The sequence below is a fragment of the Rana temporaria genome, chromosome 5, assembly GCF_905171775.1.
Source record: "Rana temporaria chromosome 5, aRanTem1.1, whole genome shotgun sequence".
NCBI classification, from domain to species: domain Eukaryota; kingdom Metazoa; phylum Chordata; class Amphibia; order Anura; family Ranidae; genus Rana; species Rana temporaria.
In genome coordinates, this window is record NC_053493.1 from 169,694,086 (window position 1) to 169,714,408 (window position 20,323).

A 20,323-nucleotide genomic window follows, 5' to 3' on the forward strand; every position below is an offset into this window, starting at 1 on the left:
CAGTAAGGTCCTCTGTGGTAGAGATCCGTGACTCAGTGTCAGAAAGTCTGCCCCTGATTTTATCCAAGTCCACCCTGATGAAGTTACATTCCTCAGCCAGGTGATCAATGCGGACCAAGGAGGTTCTACTCTGTTCTATTGCCGCTAGGATAACAGTGGTGTCGCTTGCTTGTGTCGTGCCTGAGGGGGTGGAGAGGCTGTCGGGTTCCACGCCTGTTCCATGTCCGCTACTAGCACTCTGAGTTGATCAAAAATGGCACTGGGCAGGCTGTGTTTGCGCCTTTTTGGTCGCTGACTTGCTCTTAAATGGCATGAGTAGGTGCTCCTGTAATTCTCAGGCTGCAGAAAGGTGGGTTTGCCCCTTTAAGAGCCTGGGATGTGCAGAGGGAAACACTATCATGCAGGGAAGGCAGACACCTGAGGCTGCTGCAATGCTGATCTCCCTCACAGGTCAGGTGGGTCTGGCTGACAGTCTCTAACTGCTGTGACGCCTGTCTGCCCCTCCCAGAGTGACTGGCACAAGGATAGGAATGTGGATCGGTTGGTCCCCCCCAGTCCAAGGCACCCGAGCAGGGAGGATGCAGCAAGGTCCGTAGGCCGTAAGATGGCGGCAGCCCGCCAGTGTGTGGATCCAGCAGTCTGGGACCCTCTGGCTGCCCCCCCGATGTTGTGTACCCCCTCTGGAGATGAATCCACAGGTGAGTGAGGCAGGGGTGACCCCTCGTTCCGAGGCACTAGTGCGGAGGATGCAGGAGGCTCCGTAGGCCGCAAGATGGCGGCGGCCTGCGAATGCGGAGCCGGCTGTCCGGGACCTTCTGGCTACCCCCTCCGGAGATGACACCACGGTTGGATGAGGCAGGGGTGACCGCTTTCTCTGCGGATCGCGGCTCTGGCATGTGGAGGATGCAGGGTGCTCCGTAGGCCGCAAGATGGCGGCGGGGCTCAATTGTGCAGGGCCGGCCACGGACTGGATGGTGTCACAATCGTCCGGCCGGGCTCCAAGATTCGGGCCCGGGCTGAGGCAGGGGATGTCCGGGGAAACGCAGGGTGATTTTCAGGGCTCACCACAGCGTTCTGTGAAGAGGATGGCAGCGGATTCCTTCAGGATTTGCGGAGCTCTGTGCCGGCACGTCTACCTCGGCTTACATCCGGACACGCCCCCCTAAATTTAAGATATTGGTTGTAAAATGACAAAAAATTTAAAGGGGTATGAATACTTTTTCAAGGCCCTGTATAGGGCCACATTGTCTCTAGTTGTTTTGCTCTTTTAAAGAAGAACTATAGGCAAAACTTTTTTTCATTTTGCATAGAGCAAGGGAGGGTTATAACCAGTCAGATTTAATTACACCATTAGTGCTCCATTTCGAAGATTTCAGCTCACTTCCTGTCCCATAGCCAAACAGGAAGTGAGAGAAAATCCCTGAAAATTAGGGGAATCCCTTGGGGACCCCCAGGTCACCAGAACTAGTGTCCCCATGGGAAGATTTCTTGTAGGTACTGAAAATATCTCCTAAACCTACATGGTTTAGGAGATATTTACCATATACAACCCAAAATTTGGGATTTTCTTGTACTTTCATTTTCAATCATAATGGTAAACAGGACAAATAAATAGAGAGGGTGAATCTCCTTAACCGGGGTGCAGACAGCAATAAAATCTGACAAGAATTGCTATACAGTAAAACCTTGGACTGCGAGCATAATTCGTTCCAGAAACATGCTTGTAATCCAAAGCACTTGTATATCAAAGCAAATTTCCCCATAAAAAATAATGGAAACTCAAATGATTTGTTCCACAACCATTTATTCATAGATCCATCAGTTTATAGTCCATATAAAAAGATTATAGCAATGTGACCAGGTTATGTAACCACAAATGAAAGCCTCCACAAGGGGATTAGAAGCAAAATCCAGCAGGAGCTACAAAAGCTATAAAAGAGAAGAGAGGCGGCTCTAAGTGTAGCAATATGTTTTAAATGTTGTAACTTCATTAAATGTAACCATATTGCTACACTTATAGGCGCCTCTCTTCTCTTTTATACTCAGTTGTGACATGTTGCTATATGTATATCAAGACATCGCTTGTATATCAAGTCAAAATTTATAAAAAAAAATTAGCTTGTCTTGCAAAACTCTCAAACCAAAGTTTTACTGTACATACCTTTTCTGCAGCTGATCCAGTCCTGTCCCAAGCTGAGCTGTCATTGGTGGCTTATCTGTGTAGGCACGTGCAGGAGAGGCAGCCGAGAATGGAAGCCCTGTAATAACTCCATGGGTGACACCAATTCCCAGCCGTTGTCAGCTGCCTCTTCCACACAGCATATGCCGCTGGAGACTGGGCCGGATTGGCTGCAGAAAAGGTATGTATAACGATATTTTAGAGGGTTAGATGGATTTCTTTTAGAATGTGGCTGAGAGAAGATTTAGCGTTAATTTTAGGCTGAACCTCTACTTTAAGGATTAAAAAAAATATATTTATATATAAATGTATTTATCTACAGCAATTTATCTATAGAATCCTGGCAAAGTGTTTATTTTAACAAGCTGTGGATTGGTTAATTTTTGAGAACTTTCATTTTTAGAAGGTGGATTTTGTGGTGATTTAGTCTCCTTAAAACATTTGTATACTTTAAACACAAAAATAGAACCATAAGAAGTATAGAATGGTTTCATTTATTAAAAGGCAAAAAAGCTGTCCAAACCTGCCTAGCTTTATGTAAAAAAGTAATTGCCCCCTAAACTTAACTGGTTGTGCCGTCCTTGGTGGCAACAACGGCAAACAAGCGTTTGCGATAACTGGCAATGAGTCTTTCACATTGCTGTGGAGCAATTTTGGCCCACTCTTCTTTGCAGAATTGTTTCAATTCAGCCACATTGGAGGGTTTTCCAGCATGAATGGCCTGTATAAAATTATGATACAGCATCCCAATTGGATTTAAGTCCGTCCTTTGACTAGGCCACTCCTAAACCTAAATTTTGCTTTGTTTAAACCATTTGGAGGTGGACTTGCTGTTGTGTTTCGGATCATTGTCCTGCTGCATAACCCAAGTGCACTTTAGCTTGATGTCACGAAATTATGACCAGACATTCTCCTTTAGGATGTTCTGGTAGAGCTCAGAATTCATGGTTCCATCAATTATGGGAAGTCGTCCAGGTCCTGAAGCTGCAAAGCAGCCCCAGACCTTCATGCTACCACTGCCTGACTGTCTGACTGTTGGTATGATGTTCTTGTTATGAAATGCTGTATTTGTTTTATGCCAGATGTAATGGGACACACACCTTCCTAAAAGTTTAAATTTTTGTCTCATCAGTCCACTGAATATTTGCCTAAAAGACTTGGGGATAATCAAGAGGTTTTTTGGTAAATGTGAGATAAGGATTTGTTTTCTTTTTGGTCAGCAGTGGCTTTGGCCTTGGAACTCTCCCATGGATGAAATGTTTGCCCAGTCTCTTATTGTTGAATCATGAACACTGATCTTCCCTGAGGCAAGTGAGGCCTGCAGTTCTTTAGATGTTTATGACCTCCTGGATGAGTCATCGGTGTTGCTCTTGGAGTCATTTGATTGGCTGGCCACTCTTAAGGTAAGGTTCACCACTGTTCCAAGTTTTCTCTATTTGTGGATAATGGCTCTCACCGTGGTTCGCTGGCATCCCAAAGCCTTAGAAATGGCTCTGTAATCCTTTCCAGACTGATACATGTCAATGACTTTGTTTCTCATCTTTTTTTTTTAGATCACGGCATATGTTATGTTGCTTTTTGAGATCTTTTAGTATGCTTCACTTTGTTAGACAGCTTCTATTTAAGTGAATTTTTGATTCAACAGGTCTGGCAGTAATCAGGCCTGGGTATGGCAAGTGAAATTTAACTTGGCTTTCCAAAAAAATTGTGGCTAATCACAGTTCATTCATGAACAGCTTTTTTCCCCCTAATAAATAAAATATTAATTAAAAAACTGCATCTTGAGTTTACTCGGGTTATCTTTGTGTAATGATAAAAAATGTTGATGATCTGAATCATCAGAAATATGCAAACAAATAAAAAATCAGGAAGGGGGCAAATACTTTTACACAGCTCTTTTGCAGTTATGAAGTGAACAAAAGCCCATATTTACATAGCATAAAGAATGTAAATCCCTGACTAAATGCTCTTACAACTAACTCCAGTGACCCTATACAGATAGTGAATTCCTTGGAGCTACTTCTTTGTCAACACTTTCTGCCAGATTCTGTTGCCTAGAACACCATAAAGGGCCTACAAGAAAGCAGCCTCGTCACCTGGCAATGACCTCTTCCAAGCATGGAGTTTCACAGCAGATTCATGAATATAAGGATCATTTAAAAACATGCAATGTATAGCCACTTTAGCTATCGCCTTTGAAAAAGTCCTATTGACGAAACTAGTCAGGTGACTTAGCGTCTGTTACGCCACACGCACGCACCGCCACCAGCCACTTCCGGGTACGGACTTCAGAGCCGTGGAGCGCAAACGGCCACACGAGCTGCGGGTTACCGCTGGACTATTCTAAACGCACCCGGCAAGTGTATAACTAGGCGGAGGACTGGAATTTGTTTTTACACTTACCGTTAGTACAAACGGTTTTTTATTTTACTTTATTTCATTTTATTTTTTCTATTCGTTTTTGCTTGGCTCTTAGCAATTTTAAACCTCTTGTGTACTTGATGTGATCTCTTTTTATTAAAATTGATCATCAAGTTTAGAATCTACTACTCTATGTGGATTTCCTTTATTTATTTTTTATACTACTACTATCTCATGAGACAAGACACGGCACACGGAGAGGACGCTGTCCCGCACCAGACTGAAGTAAAGAGGAGAGGTAATCAATCTGACAGCTCACTGAAGCTTATTCAGACAAGCTCTACACCCCCTTGAGGGGACATCTGTCCGGTGAGTGGGGAGACAACAGGGGGGATCGTCAGCCAAACCAGAGAGTGAATACAGGATAACTGATGATAGCAGAATAAGGATTATCTGTATGATCCAGTTGGGGATCGCATTGGTCAATTAACCTCAATTAAGGAGCACCTGTTTTTTTGGCTTTTGTTTTTCGTTTTTGTTTTGGAATCTTTTGAATGAAATTGTGAAGAATAACTTCCAATATCTACATATCTGTTTGCAGCAGAAACTTTGAACACTAACCTACTAACAACTAACTTGAATTTAATCACTAACCGCTGGGTTCACAATCAATGTGAAATTTAATGAATTATTCTTTTTCTCCAACCTGCATTACCTAACTTGAGGATACACAGATTGTTATTTATTTTAGTAGCACATTGCACTTTAATCGATTATTGCTTGATGATATCACAGATTATATTGTCATTTTTCATATTTTATGGTTTGAACACTAAATACTGCTTATATGCCTCACGCATGATTTAGACAAGACGCACATATCACGGATAACGAGTTTTCACTTCAACTGTGCCATAGTTATCTTTTTCATGGCCAATATATATACATATTTCTGCTTGAACTGACTACCACTTAAAGTTCACACATTTGATTAATTTATATGTTTTTTTTACTAGATTTTTAGTGGACATTGTGAGGTCCAATTATAATTCATTATTGCATACCAATTAATACACTGGTTTTAGGGTACCGCCAACCCACTATCCCTTCTCTATTGCAACTTTTTTCATATATATAATTTTTTCTTTTTTACCACAAACATATTTTTGGGTTTGGAGGACACATAGGAACAACTCATTAACTGAGGACCAAGCGGTCACACACTACAAATCAATAAAAAGGGGGACCTCATATCCTAATGGTGGCTGCATATACAAGCTAACACCACAGGAAGGAACCCAACATTATTTATTTGTCTATACACTTGCACACAACTTAAAGATACATAGCCCAGTACCAGGCTAGCAGCGCCATTTCCCCTAAACGTCAACATCTATAATTATTGACTCTCATCTGAGGGTACCCACGGGGAGGCAGCAGCGTTTAAAACCTAGTCCTTAGCGCGGAAAAATCGAAATATTGGCTATAGCCACTTTGTTTGGCTTTTAAAGCGGTTGTAAACACAAAGAAACCCCCCCAAAAAAAACCTGTAAGACAAAAACATAATGACTGAAAACTTACCTCAGATCTACGCTGGTGCAGCAGTCTCAATACACCACTGTGACTGGGGACATGTCTCCTGGACTTATTTCCAGGCTCCGGCGCAGTGATTGGCCCGGAGCTGCGATGACGTCACTGTCGCGCATGCGTGTGGGATCCGCCAGTCACGTCACGGCTGCTAAAAGAAATGGCACGAGCGAGCCGTTTCCTAAGTGGGCATGCACCAATGACGTTGTGGTAAATATCTCCTAAACATGCAGGTTTAGGAGATAATTTCAGTATCTACAGGTATGCCTTATTTTAGGCTTACTTGTAGATACAAGTGGTGTAACTAGGTTTACAACCACTTTAAAGGAACAAAAACACTGATGGATGGCTGTTGTAACAATTTAACATGTGTGGCCAGTTGAAGATTTCCCCTCATCTCCTGTAATAGTGACAACATTTTGGATTATTCCTCACTTTTTGCCTTTATTTCCAAACAATACCAGGACAAAAAGGGGGGGGGGTTTAATCATCCCAGTTGGGGCACAGACAAGAATATAAAAATAAGTCTTAACTTCCAATAAGAAGACAACTTGCTTCACAATTATCACCAATTGAAAATGGTCTTTGTCTCCTCATCCTTGTAGGCTCCCACGCACATGCGCGGGAGTGATATCATCGTGGCTCCGGGCCAATCACAGCACCAAAGCCAAAGGAAATAATTCCAGAAGACATGTCGTAGAATTTTAGTCTACTAATGCAGTTTACATGAAGAATAAGTGCTTTTTGGCTTTACAAAGGCAGCAACATCATAGAGATAACGTTTATATTAGTACACAAATTCACAGAAAGTTGGTAAATCACCATATATTTCAAAAACATTCAAACCACATTTTTACAATATAAAACAGAAAACAAGGCGATCATTACATCAGAAATGTTTTAAGTGCTTTCCTTGAGTGTTTTTCTTTCTTCAAATTGTCGCTCCACTGCAAGTGACAGAGCTTGAAGGAATTTTTCAAGTGTAACTGTAGGAGACTTAAAAAAAAAATGAAGTGAAAATATAAATTTTTTTGTAAAGAAACAAAAATGTGCCACAACTGATCCTAAAATACTACTACAAGGAAAAACTTGTCTCCCTTATTAAGCAGCAAGCCAGCACTGTCATGCATTACCACATCCCAGTCCAATGAATATCCACATAGCGCAGCGCTGCTTAAACCCAGATCCAACAAATATGTGATATACCGATAATCTACGCGATTAAATATTCATACAGGCTAAAGCAATTAAAAGAATTCCAACTGTCATAACATATTGTGTACGATACATGGGAGGTTCCACAAGGAAGTTATATAGGGGGATTAGCATGTAGGCGTGGCCTGGAGCGGCATTAAGTAGGACGCTGGTGAGCATAGCTCCGCCGATCCAACATCCTTATACCACAATCCTGGGACCCCATCACCCGCAATCTGCACACCAGTGGCTACCTGCGACTTTGGAGCATTGGGGGATTATTTCCAAACAGAAGAAGATCACGGGTTCCGTCGCTAAAATGGGCAAGCCCCGCCGAGAACAGGACCCCCCAGAGCAAGATGGCGGCGCCACGCTGGGAGAGGAATCAGATGCTGGCACTAGCATAACACGTGTGTTTGAGGCCATCACCGTTTGTCAGGAAGCCGTTACAGCCTGCCAAACCACTCTCACTGCACAGATAGAGAGTGAGACAGGACTTTCAGAAACTCCAGGCAGGGTTACGGAAATGGAGGACAGACTGAGCACAGTGGAGGACTCCCTCCCCCTCCTTCGGAACTCCACTGACAACATGCAACTGCAGGTGAATCAGCTCCTGCAGAAGCAGGATGAAATGCAGAACAGACTCAGGAGGAATGATCCAAGATTCATTGGATTACCTGAAGGAGTGGAGGGAGCAGACCCATCCTCATTCCTGGAACAACTCCTTTGCACCACGTATGGCAAGGAAGCATTTTCGCCCACCTTTGTGGAGAGGGCCCACCGCATGTCAGGCAGACCCCCCTGGCTGGAGCACCCCCCGCACGTTTATTGCAAAGTTCCTCAACTACAGGGATCGTGACACCATACTGCGACTCAGCAGAGAGAAGGGGAATATCCCGTTTGGTAACAAGATGGTTGCAGTGTTTCCCGATTTTTCCACCTGAGGTAAAGCGTCGCAGGAAAACCTTCATTGAGGCTAAAGTACGCCATGCTTTTCCCTGCTCGCCTGAGGGTGGAGGGGGAAGACCACGTTAATTTTTTCGATGATCCAGAGGCAGCCATTGCCTGGCTTGAACGAGGGGACGCCCGCAGCTAAGTATACTCTCCACTTTTCTAATGTTCTCACTTGCTTCACTGACTAAGTAACTTCCACTTGCACTACCCTTTGAAACCAGCCTAAGTACCTTTCTTCAATTTTGTATCTCCCCATTGCATTGTGCCCCTCTATTTGAGACCAGTGGCGGATGCCTGGCCTCATATATTGTTCTTGATCAAAGGATATATGGCCAAGTTGAGCAGTCTGAACTTTTTTTTGTTCCCCTTTCCCCCCTGCTATTTGGTTAGACTATGAGACTGCTCTCTACACAAACGTTAGCATATGTTGGAAATCTTTCTCCTGTTTTTCTGTATATTCTCCACTGGGAGCCACTGTTACCTCATGATTCCCTATACTCAGGCTGGCTGGAAACGTTCCATTTCATTTTTCCTGTTCAGCACATGGACTTGACCACCCTTAATGATGGATCCACTAACGTTATCCTTTTGTACAATTAAATGTTTTCTATTGTTTGGCGGCAGCAGATGATTAATTCATCAAAATGCTCACCTAAAGGTGGGAGCAGACTCAGCAGAGTCCTATGATATGTCTCGTTATGCAGCGAAGTTTCGCCCCCCCATGCAACTGTTTTTTCTAATGACCTATGCTGGAATGTATTGATCTCTCTCCTGTGTGTTATAACTCTCCTGTGTTTACAACTGAGGAATGCCTGCAGACACCAAATTTGGTGACATGCCACTGTTGGCCTTTTTGCATTCCTCTCATGGGTTGCACTGAGCTGTTACTTTGTTGGCAGTTAGGGTACTATGACCACACAAGTTGGGGACAGTGTAGGGCGGGGAGGGGGATGTGTACTATGATGTTGGTTGAAACAGTTTTTGTTTATATTTTCTTTGGGTACATGACAAATGGTGCAGCAAGCGATGTGGGACACATTTATATGTAATCTCTGTATGCATGTTATGTGTGGGAATAGACACTAACGGTGATATTAGATATCCTGGTACGTTACAGAACACTTGGTATGACATATGGCCTCCTAAGGCCTCGTACACACGACCGGATCTGTCCGCTGGGATTTATCCACGGATCAGTTCCAGCAGACAAATCCGGTCGTGTGTACGGCCTAGCGGACATTTTTTGGCGGACATTTGTCCAGCCGACCGGTTTTCAAGCAGATAAAAATTTCTTAGCATGCTAAGAAATCTATCCGCTGGAAACCTGTCCGTCGGACGTGTTCGGTCGTCTGTACAGACTCACCGGACACGTCCGACCGTCCACCATCCCTCGCATGCGTCGTACTGATTCGACGCATGCGTGGAAGCTTTGAACTTCCAGGGCCGCCCACGTCGCCGCGACGATGACGCGCCACACCCCGCGTATTGTTTACGCGCGGATTTCTGTCTGATGGTGTGTACAACCATCAGACAGAAATCTCCGGGCGGACATGTCCGCTGAAAACGGTCTGGCGGACCGTTTTCAGCGGATTATCCGCCCGTGTGTACGGGGCCTTAAAGATGCTTACCTGGAATATTAGGGGCCTGAATGACAAAATTAAGAGATCAGCCGTTTTCTCTGCTCTTAAAAAGCACTGAGCTGGTGTGATTGTCCTGACAAACTCACATTGAGGGCAGGCTGCAGATGGCGCTCAGACGCCCTTGGATTGGTTGGGCATATCACTCAACCTTCACTTCTCACTCTAGGGGTGTCAGCGTGCTTATTGCTGAATCGGTTCACTTTGAGCTCCGGGGTACTAGGATTGATCCATTGGGTAGGGTTGTCTTCCTACATGCTATGGTATATGGGGAACCAATGCCCATACTAGCAATTTATGTACCTCCCCCTTTTGTTCTTCACTCATATTAGAGGGCTTGGGGTACATGGCTTCACTCCCTGCTGTCCCGGCCTTATGGCTAGGGGACTTCAACATGACTCTCAAGCCCAGTCTCTATAGATTACAGGTTATGGCGCCCTTAATAGACTTACCCACGTCCACTAGATTCGCAAAACTCATAAGTAGTTTTAACCTTCTGGACACATGAAGATCCGTGCACTCAGATGCGTGGGAATACTCGTGCTTCCCCTCATCACATCACTCTGTTTCTAGAATAGACCTAATACTTAATTTTGCATTCCCTACTTCCCAGGCTACGGGATGCGGGAATCTCGCCGAGATCGCTCTCGGATCACAGCCCGTGCTGGGCCTTATTGGCACTGCCCTACAATCGTCTGCCAGCTGCTTGGCGACAGAACCCTTTTGGCTTACTTTGCTGCTGGAGGATGGTGATATTTTAACAGCTTGGGGGCTATACCTTGCTGACAATGATGACTCTACCCCACCTCATGTGGTCTGGGACGCCTTTAAACTACGTATTAAATCTACCCTTGCCACAAGCATAGTCTGAAACAGATCTCGGGTGCTGACCTTGAAAAGGTAATGGCCGATCTAGCAACAGCTGAGCAGAACTTCCTCAATGACCCCTCGGTGGAGAAGGCCACCACACTAAGGATGCACTCCAGAGTGGTCACGCAAATGCAGTATGAACAATCCAAGCGTAAATTGTTTTTCAGTAGGCAAAACCTGTTTGAGCATGGCAAACGCGCTGGTAAACTGTTGGCTTATCTTGTACACTTTGATGACCGCCCATCGGTGGTAATTACACTGAGCTCTAGTGAGGGTACAATGATTCTGGAGCCTAGGCGAATCACTGATCTTTAGGGACTTCTATGCCTCTCTTTATACCTCAACAGTGGGGGGGGGGTGGCCATTGACTCCTATTTGGGTGGTCTGCAGCTCCCTCAACTTACAGAGCAGCAGGCGTTGGACCTGGATAGGCCCCTGTCCATGGAGGAGATTACTGAAGCCATAGCAGCCTTCCCCCGCTCCAAGTCCCCAGGATCCGATGGACTCCTGGTGGAACTGTACTCTGCCTACTCCATGCCGGCCTCCATGCGCGAAGCCACGATAGTGTTAATACCCAAACCAGGTAAAGATCCGCACCTCCCTCATTCCTATCGCCCTATTACCCTACTGCAAGTCGATGTCAAGATCTTGGCTAAGATCCTTGCCACTCGGCTCAACACAGTCATCCTTTTCCTCATACATACTGACCAAGCAGGCTTATTGCCAGGACGGAACACATCCTTTAATTTAAGAAGGCTATTTATTAATCTTCAAACACGCAATGATAACACAGGGGCTAGAATGGTCGTTACATTGGACACCGCTAAAGCGTTGGACTTTGTGGAATGGACCTACTTGTGGACCTGTCTGGAGCAGTTTGGCATTGGGCCTAGGTTCATAAAGTGGGTTTGGCTACTATATCAGGACCCGGTGGCTAGAGTTGTTGCTAATGGTTGGTCATCTGAACAATTTCCCCTTAACAGAGGCACACGTCAGGGGTGCCCCTTCACCCCCTTGCTATACGCATTGGCAGCGGAAACCTCTCTCGATGTCATTGCGATCCAACCCAGACATAGTGGGGCTGTGCGTGGGGTCCATCATGGGGACAGTTTGTACCTATACTGATGACACCCTATTGTATGTTGATGGCTCAACAGATGCTCTCCAGAAGGCTTTGGCCAAGATAGAGCTCTTTGGCTCCTTCTCAGGTCTCAAGATTAATTGGGACAAGTCACAAATACTCTCCTTAGATAGCTTCCCGGAGACGCAGGAACAGGCCCGCCTCCCCCTACAAAGAGTGAACTGCATTAAATATCTGGGTATCCATATCACCCGATCATCTTTGGACTATATACGACTTAATGTGCAACCCCTCTTTGATATACTCAAGCACAAGACCCAGATTTGGGCCAGATTGCCGTTGGGGGGTCATGGGTCGCATCAATCTTGTTAAGATGGTGCTCCTTCCGAAGATCCTTTATGTACTGTGGCACTCCCCGGTATATCTTGTGCATAAACATAAACTGCCTTGGAACAAACTGAAAAACCCCACGGATCTAGGGGGGATGGCACTGCCGGATCTCAACTTCTATTATATAGCAGCACAGCTATCACAACTGTTTTACATAGAGAAAACAGATAGGGCTAGGTCCCTGACTATTTTATGCCTCAAATGGTCACATTCAACTGGCGAAATCCTTGCGGTCATAACAGGACAACTACAGGAGATACACCTGACGAAAGATAGGGCCTCACTGCTCCACCAATACCGCTGTGTATGGAATATAGCGACAGTCAAGCTGCTATTTCCGCCTCTACACGACCATACCCCACTGTAGCACAACAAGGAGCTCCTGGAGTTCTGCTCCATGCCTGGATAGGAGCTATGGAGAGCTATGGGGGTCTTCTATTTGTCCCACTTGGTGTCCAATGGCAGTCTGAAGGAGTTTGACGTGCTAAGAGCAGAGTATGCCCTGTCTGCTCGAATGTTCTTTAGGTACCTTCAACTTTACCATGCTTTTGGGGTGCAATTCCCGACAGGCCCTCTTCCACTGGAAGTGAATCCCCTCATGGTCATAATACATAGTCAGGACCCTAAAAATAAAATCTGCATTTTATGCTGTATGTATGCTGCTCATGCCCTCGGCGACTAAGCTTGCATATGCGCTGAAAAATAGGTGGGAGGAGGGCGTTGGGGTAATAGGGGATGAGGAATGGGGTAAGGCCTTGGACCATTTTAAAAAGGTGTCCTCTAAGCTTTCGGATCGCCTCACACAGATATACATCACTCACCGGGCATACCTTACTCCGCTAAGAGTGTCGCGATATAAACATGACCAAACTGCAAATTGTGCCATGTGTGGCTGGGCACCTGGTATGTTCTATCTGGAGTTGTCCCAGGGTCCAGGGCTTCTGGACGCAAGTCGTGCAATTTCTTCACAACACCATGGGCTCCCCTATTACCTTACACCCCAAACCATGCCTACTTGGCATATACCCAGAGCCTGATGATATAGATAAATTACTAAAATATTCCTAACCTAAACGTTGTTCTCTGCTAGGAAAACCATAGCGAAACTATGGATGAGGCCTACAGCACCTGAGTTCGGCATGTGGCTGGTGGATGTGAATAGTAGTCTGAAATATAAAAAACGTATTTATTCCCACAGAGGTTGTCCTGCGAAATATGGTAAGATATAGGATAGGTGGATGCGGGCTCCGGAGACTATGGGCTAATCCCTCCCTTCACGCTTGTCCAGGGTGGCACGCATTCACCCCACTGTCTGCCACCCTGCACGGGCTGTGGCTGTTAGGTGCCACATTTTATTTAATTTTATCAAATTTCATGTAATTTACCATATTCATTGCTTGTCCTACCCAACAACATTGTTGTCCACTTTTCTAGCTGTTACTAAATGCATTAGCTATTGCAAAATGTCTTGTCACCTTTTTTATACTGTGAAGATTGTCTATATATCATCTATTGCCTGTACCAATGCATTATTTGTAAACGGTGTTTCTTTTTGTACCAATAAAAACCTGTTTGGAGTAGAAATAAAACACAAAACTATTTGAGAGTCTTGATCACGTTACTTCCGGTCCATTTGGTTGTTCGTGCTGGATGGTGGAACGCACGCCAGCTACGAGTGTGAGCCACAGGGCACCATTCGACTACCTGACAAACAAACAGCCTAATTGCCGAGCTAAGACACTACCCATGTAAGCAGCTATTCGGCATTGTTTTTTACTGCTTTTTTAACCACTTCAATACAGGGCATTTTCACCCCCTTCCTGACCAGACCAATTTTTAGTTTTCAGCACAGTTGCATTTTGAATGACAATTGCGTGGTCTGCATGACCACGCACTTGTCATTCAAATTGTCATTCACTGTACCCAAATAAAATCTTTATGAATTTTTTTCCCCACAAATAGAGCTTTCGTTTGGTGGTATTTGATCACCTCTGCGGTTTTTATTTTTTGCGCTATAAACAAAAGAAGAGCGACAACTTTGAAAAAAACACAATATTTTTTACGTTTTGATTTAATAAATACCACAATTTTTTTTCCCCCTCAGTTTAGGCCGATTGTATTTATTCTTCTACATATTTTTGTTAAAAAAAAAAAAATCGGTTTGCGCAAACCAAGTACACACACTTGTAGACAACTAACTAGAGTTAGGAATGCAATGTTCCAAAGATCTAGTCCACCCGGGTCATAGACTTAAAGCACCAGGTATTACAGTTTGTAATGTTTTACTTAGTGGTTTCTAAAAGTGGACTTGGCCAGTTAGACAAACCAGGACAGGTGTGTCAATATCACAGTTCAGCAGTACCACGCATGGCAGTCAAACCTCCGGAGTGAAGGAGGGTAAACAGCAGTTCAAGGAGACTGAGAATAGAGACTCCATGAACTGCTGTTTACCCTCCTTCACTCTGGAGGTGGGTATATACATAGTATGTTCCTTTATGGCTTATGGAGGCTATTTACACATGTCTGCGGGCATACTGACTGAATCAATCATTAAAAGACTGTCCCAATTGCAGACATAATGTGCCACTCACTGCATTGCCATCTTGTGATACCCACGTAACATTACTCTGACTGTATATACACCAAGGAGCTATACTATTGGCAGCATCACGGTGTCATCCTCTGCTGGAATAATGACGTTTGGGGTGTTTGTTTGCTTGCAGGAGCGCTCTGCATTCTTTCTTATTGCTGCAGCATGATTTTAGATTGTTTTTTGGTTGAGATGAACTGTGCCAGTTAGGATTACATTGTTTTCCATGTATATACTTTAACTTGTAGTATGTATTCACCCCCCCCACATGTCAATAAAGCCTTTCATATATATTTTTTGTACCATAAGCCGTTGTTGACACCCCCCCCCCTTTTATTCATTCTGAGGACTCCCTTGTTCTCTTAACATTTTTTGCTATACAGGTTTTTGCTACATGGGGCAGGTATCCTGTCTATGATTGATGAATCAGATGGTACTTTAATAATTAATTTCCCTGGTAAGAGTGGATTCTAAGATTCTGTTATTTTTTTTTATTTAGATCTAATACTTATTAAAAGTAGCATTTTCATTTTACATTTTTCTTATTAGTGTTTTTATTGTTACAAATATATATATTGTAATGTAGTTTTTAACCTCTTTACCACCGCGCTATAGACAAAACACGTCTACAGTGCGGTGGAGTTATTCTGGGAGGACATCCCTGGGACGTCCTCCCAGAATCCTCCTCTCGCGCGCCCCCTGGGGCACGCTCCCGGAATCGCCGGGTCTAGAAGAATCATCTTCTAGACCCGGCACATCACAGATCGCGGTAAATTGCCGCCGATAGCGGCCGTTTACCACGCGATCGCTCCGTCAAATGACGGAGCGATCACTTGTAAACAAACCGGCGTCATGTGATGACGCCGGTTCCTCCCTCTGCTCTCTGTACCGATTGGTACAGTGTGAGAGGAGAGGGGGGAGAGTGGGTGGCAGCAGCAGCTGCTGTGGCTGGATCTGTGACAAATGCAGTCACAGATCCAGCCATCCATCCCTCCCTGTGCAATACGCTGCAATACCAGCAATACTCTGCAATAACCCCCCCCCCCATACTCTGCAATACCCCCAATACCCAAAAAATACCCAAAAAAGTGTGCGGTATACGCCGATAAATACGGTAATTTTTTTTTTTTTTGTCCGGACCTCCGCTTTAAGTAGAATATATGTGGCTATGGAAATTGTTAGATGAACTGGATGAACCTGTGTCTTTTTTTAACCTTAAAGGGGTTGTAAAGACAAAAATATTTTCCTCTTAAATTAAAGTCTGACAGTAGCTGATAAAGTAAAAAGTAATGTTTTGCATTATAACTAGTTTGATACCTGTTGAAATCGAGCTGTTTTATTCACCTCCAGCACTCCTGAATCGTTATTCTCACTGACTTCCTGGTTTGCGGTGCGCATTCATTCTTGCTACATCACGGCCTAATTGGAACTACAGTTCCCATTAGGCTTAGCCTCCATGCCTGTGTGGGATAAGAGAGCATCTTCACGCAGGGCTGTAGTCATAGGGAGGGGGTGAGCACATTCTGCTTTCCACCATGCAAAACGGCTCAGATGCTGGTGGAAAGCAAGAAGAGGAGTGACAGGAAATGGAATTTTCAAACCTGGATTACTGTATTTTGGAGGTCAAAAGGAAAAACGAGGTAAGTGATATTTAAATGCTCTTGCTTACAGCAATCAATTGATCTAATAAAAAACAAACCTTTAGTGTTCCTTTAAGGTGGATGTAAACCCAATTCATGAAATTTGAGCTGAGCACATATATCTGCAGTATTTTGTTATCTCTTTTCAATGAGCCAAGTCTTATAGCTCTCTTCTGAACGGTTCCTCTGTTATCAGCCTGAGAAGACAAATTCTCAGACTTTTTAGACAAAAACAGCCTGAATCTTCTGTCCGGGGAGGTTGCTAAAATAGAGTAGCAGGGAGCTGGCCCTAAATTAAGGCTTACCTATAGGTACTGTAAATATCTCCTAAATGTGAGCTGTTAAAGAGATATTTACCTTGTAGTGCGCCGATGATGTCCCTTCGTGCCATTTCTTCACTAGCAAGTGCCGTGGCTGATGGCTACCGCACGCATGCGCGTGAATGGCGTTGCGTAACTCCGGCAAAGTTCACCGTTGCAGGGGCAACCAAGTCGCTCTGCGCTGCATGATTGAGGCAATTTTCCTCTGACAACCAAGTCCCCTGTACCAAGAGGGTATCTAAGACTCCTCCCCAGCCCAATAGGTTGGCATCCATCATGAGAACCTTACTGACCAGTGGGAAGATCGACACCTCCCAACTCAAACTATGGACTTATGACCCACCGTGGTAGAGCAATCCTGGTTTCATTGGTCAAGATGACAGTCTTAGCTTTCTTGGAAGAATGTTGAGCTGAAACTGCCTGAAGTGGAATAGGGCAATAAAAGAACCAACTTAAAAGGAGACCACCATTAAGCCTGGAATCCTCATACCAAAGCAGTGTGTTGGTCAGCTCCTGGGCTGCAAAGTCTAAACATGGAAGTGGAAGGCCAGGAGTTTGTCCTAAGGGAGTCAAAAACATTGCATAGGGCTGGATTAGGCTGAGATACTGAAAGCAATGAGATGGTTCCTGTGATGCATTTGCCTATATGTCTCAGTTTAATTCTCCCTGCTTGCCCTGTGTGATTCAGTCCTCGGCTAACAGGTTATTGACGTGCTAATGTCCCCTCACTATTTCTAAAGGTTAATTGATCTATTGTGTTGTGTGAAGGAGATCTGTGTTTAAGTGGCTTGTGTTAATTATTCTGATTGCTCCATTGTGGTAATTATCTCTCTATATGCGGGGTCGAGCCGTCTAGTTAATGTATTCAGTACAACTAGTAATCAGCGTCATTGATGTCATTGTCTAAAGAAAATGTGTTTTCAGCATCGGCTCCGTCGTGTCTGCCTAATCATCTGTATGGAAGCCCCAGTGTGAGGGGGCGGAGATTTGTCATTGTAACAGTTTTGGAAATTACATATAAGCTGTGTGTTATAACATTAAAAAGTCTGTCTTGTTCTAGCAGTAAGCCTGGACTAATGTGTGGCTTAATGGGCGATCTCAGGAATATTCCTCCTAGTGGAATATTGGGTGATGTTCTTATGGAAGAAGGGAATCTTTGACGGGGATATCATACCGATACCGTCACAATTGGTTGGCAGCAGAGGGATTTTCCCTTCTACTCTCCTCTACACCCGGATTCCAAGCAGACACTGGAAGAACTACTGGAAGTTCGTGGAAGGATTGCTAGCAACAAAACCAAGTCATCATAGCAGAATTAATGGAGATAGACCAGGTGGACGGGATTGCAGCAACGCCAGCAGTACAAGAGATGGAGACACCAGTGATTCAGGAGGAGGAATCGCCAGCCAACAAGCTAATGAGAGAGAAGCTAGCATGGTTCGGCCCGAACCCAACGACGGATGTGGTGCTGAAAGTGATGGACCTGTTAGCGGAGGAGGCTAAACAAATATGAGACGCAGAGCTACAGAAGGATAAACAAATAAGAGACGCAGAACTACATTTAAAACTGGCAGCAGTCCAACAAGCAGCCGCACATTCTCCAAACAGTGAGTACAGCACAGCAGACGCAAGGAAGATTCCGTTTAGCGCTTTTAAAGCTTTTGATGAAAAGGACTGTGAGATTGATAACTACCTGGCAGATTTTGAGCGACAATGTAACCTGCACCGAATAGCTAGAGGAGAGTGGGTTGCAATATTGTCAGGCAAACTGTCAGGCAAAGCTTCTGATGCTTTCCGGACCGTGCCAGATCAGGATATCCATAGCTACGCCAGGGTTAAAGAAGCGCTCCTGGCTCGTTATGCAGTAACCCCAGAGTCCCACCGACAGAAGTTCAGGGACTCACGCAAAACCACGAAAGACTCTTACGCGGAATGGGCATGCCAGTTATCCCTGTCGGCCTCTAACTGGGTTAACAGCAGCCAGGCCACCACCGCAGAGGACATTTTGCAACTAATGCTCCTGGAGCAATTTTACAATCACATCCAGACGGATGTCAAAGACTGGGTGAGAGATCGCAGGCCCATGACTCTACCAGAGGCCGCGAAGTTGGCGGATGAATATGCGGATACTCGCAAGACAAACCAGGTCACACCACAGGTACAACCTCCACGACCAACGGTGCCCTCACACCCACCAGCCGCTAGATACCAACCTCCTAACAGACCGGTGACATCTAGCCCTCGCTATCCACGCCAGGAGGACAACGAACAACGCTGCTTCCGGTGCAAACAGCTGGGTCACTTCAAGCAGAATTGCCCCCTGAATGACAACACCAGGTCAAATTGGTCTCAACCTGGGTACCGCCCACCAGCAGCAGCCCATTGTGTAGACTCGGCTTGGGATCTCCAGGAGCTGGGTCCGGAAGAACCATTGGACACCATTTACGAAGTCCTCACGGTACAATCTGGTATTACGGACAACAGGGAACACCATTGTCAGCTGGTCATGGGCGACAGCCATGAGCCGGAGGGGCCCTGGAGGGAGCTGGGCAGAAAGAGGCACCGCCGGCTACCCCCCAAGAAGAAGAGGTCCTGGAAGCCGTATAACAAGCTGACCTGGGAGGAGAAGAAGCGACTGGAGGAGAGGGAGTCGCAGCGGGCGTCCCAGATGCGGGCCGAGATGTTGGCCAAGGGCCCACCGGTGGCCCCTTACACCACCACCCAGTTCCTGATGATGAAGGACCACGTGGAGAGCCTGCAGGACATGAGCAAGCAGGAGCTGATCCGTGAGTACATAGAGCTGGAGGAGTGCATAAGCCGCATGGAGGAGGAGAACAACCACCTGAGGTCACAGCAGGCTGACCCCCCCAGGCTCCATGAACTGGAGATGGAGCTGGAGAAGCTCAAAGAGGAGAACTGGCGGCTGCGGAGGGAGCAGAGGGTGGCTGACCCTATTGGGCCCTGATTCCGCCCCCCCCACGAACTCTGAGCATCGGTGCTACAGCATTTCAACAAATATAACTTTTTCTTATTTTTTTATGAATCTCCTGTGATTGTCACTTCAGAGCCATAACCTGCCCCTCCCATAGCGGGACACCTAGATGGCGGCGCACAGACCCATTCGCCGTCTTCACACTGACTTCTGGTGACTCTGCAGATCGCACAAAGACTTGGGGACTGAACGGCGTGTGATCTGACGACCCGGTGGCATACCTGAGTCTGAAGCAGTTGCCAAGGGAGGTCAGTCACGCCAAACGGAGTTAACCTCGGACTAAAAGCTCTGAACCCGTCAACCCTACTGGACCAGGGAAGGTCCAACCGGGTTTGCCGGAGCAGGGAGAAAAAGGGGGGCTATTGTGATGCATTTGCCTATATGTCTCAGTTTAATTCTCCCTGCGTGATTCAGTCCTCGGCTAACAGGTTATTGACGTGCTAATGTCCCCTCACTATTTCTAAAGGTTAATTGATCTATTGTGTTGTGTGAAGGAGATCTGTGTTTAAGTGGCTTGTGTTAATTATT

General features: G+C 45.4%; 1 protein-coding gene across 3 annotated transcripts in view; it reads right to left on the bottom strand.

Annotated features, from left to right (window-relative positions):
• Positions 1-6,926: 6,926 nt before the first annotated feature.
• TRIP13 (thyroid hormone receptor interactor 13) overlaps positions 6,927-20,323 on the bottom strand; it is a 140,161-nt gene continuing 126,764 nt past the window's right edge. For all 3 annotated transcript variants that reach the window (XM_040353371.1, XM_040353369.1, XM_040353368.1), the window contains one exon: positions 6,927-7,123. In XM_040353371.1, coding sequence (XP_040209305.1) covers positions 7,028-7,123 — 96 coding nt within the window. In that variant the 3' untranslated portion in view covers positions 6,927-7,027. The remainder of the gene's footprint in view (positions 7,124-20,323) is intronic.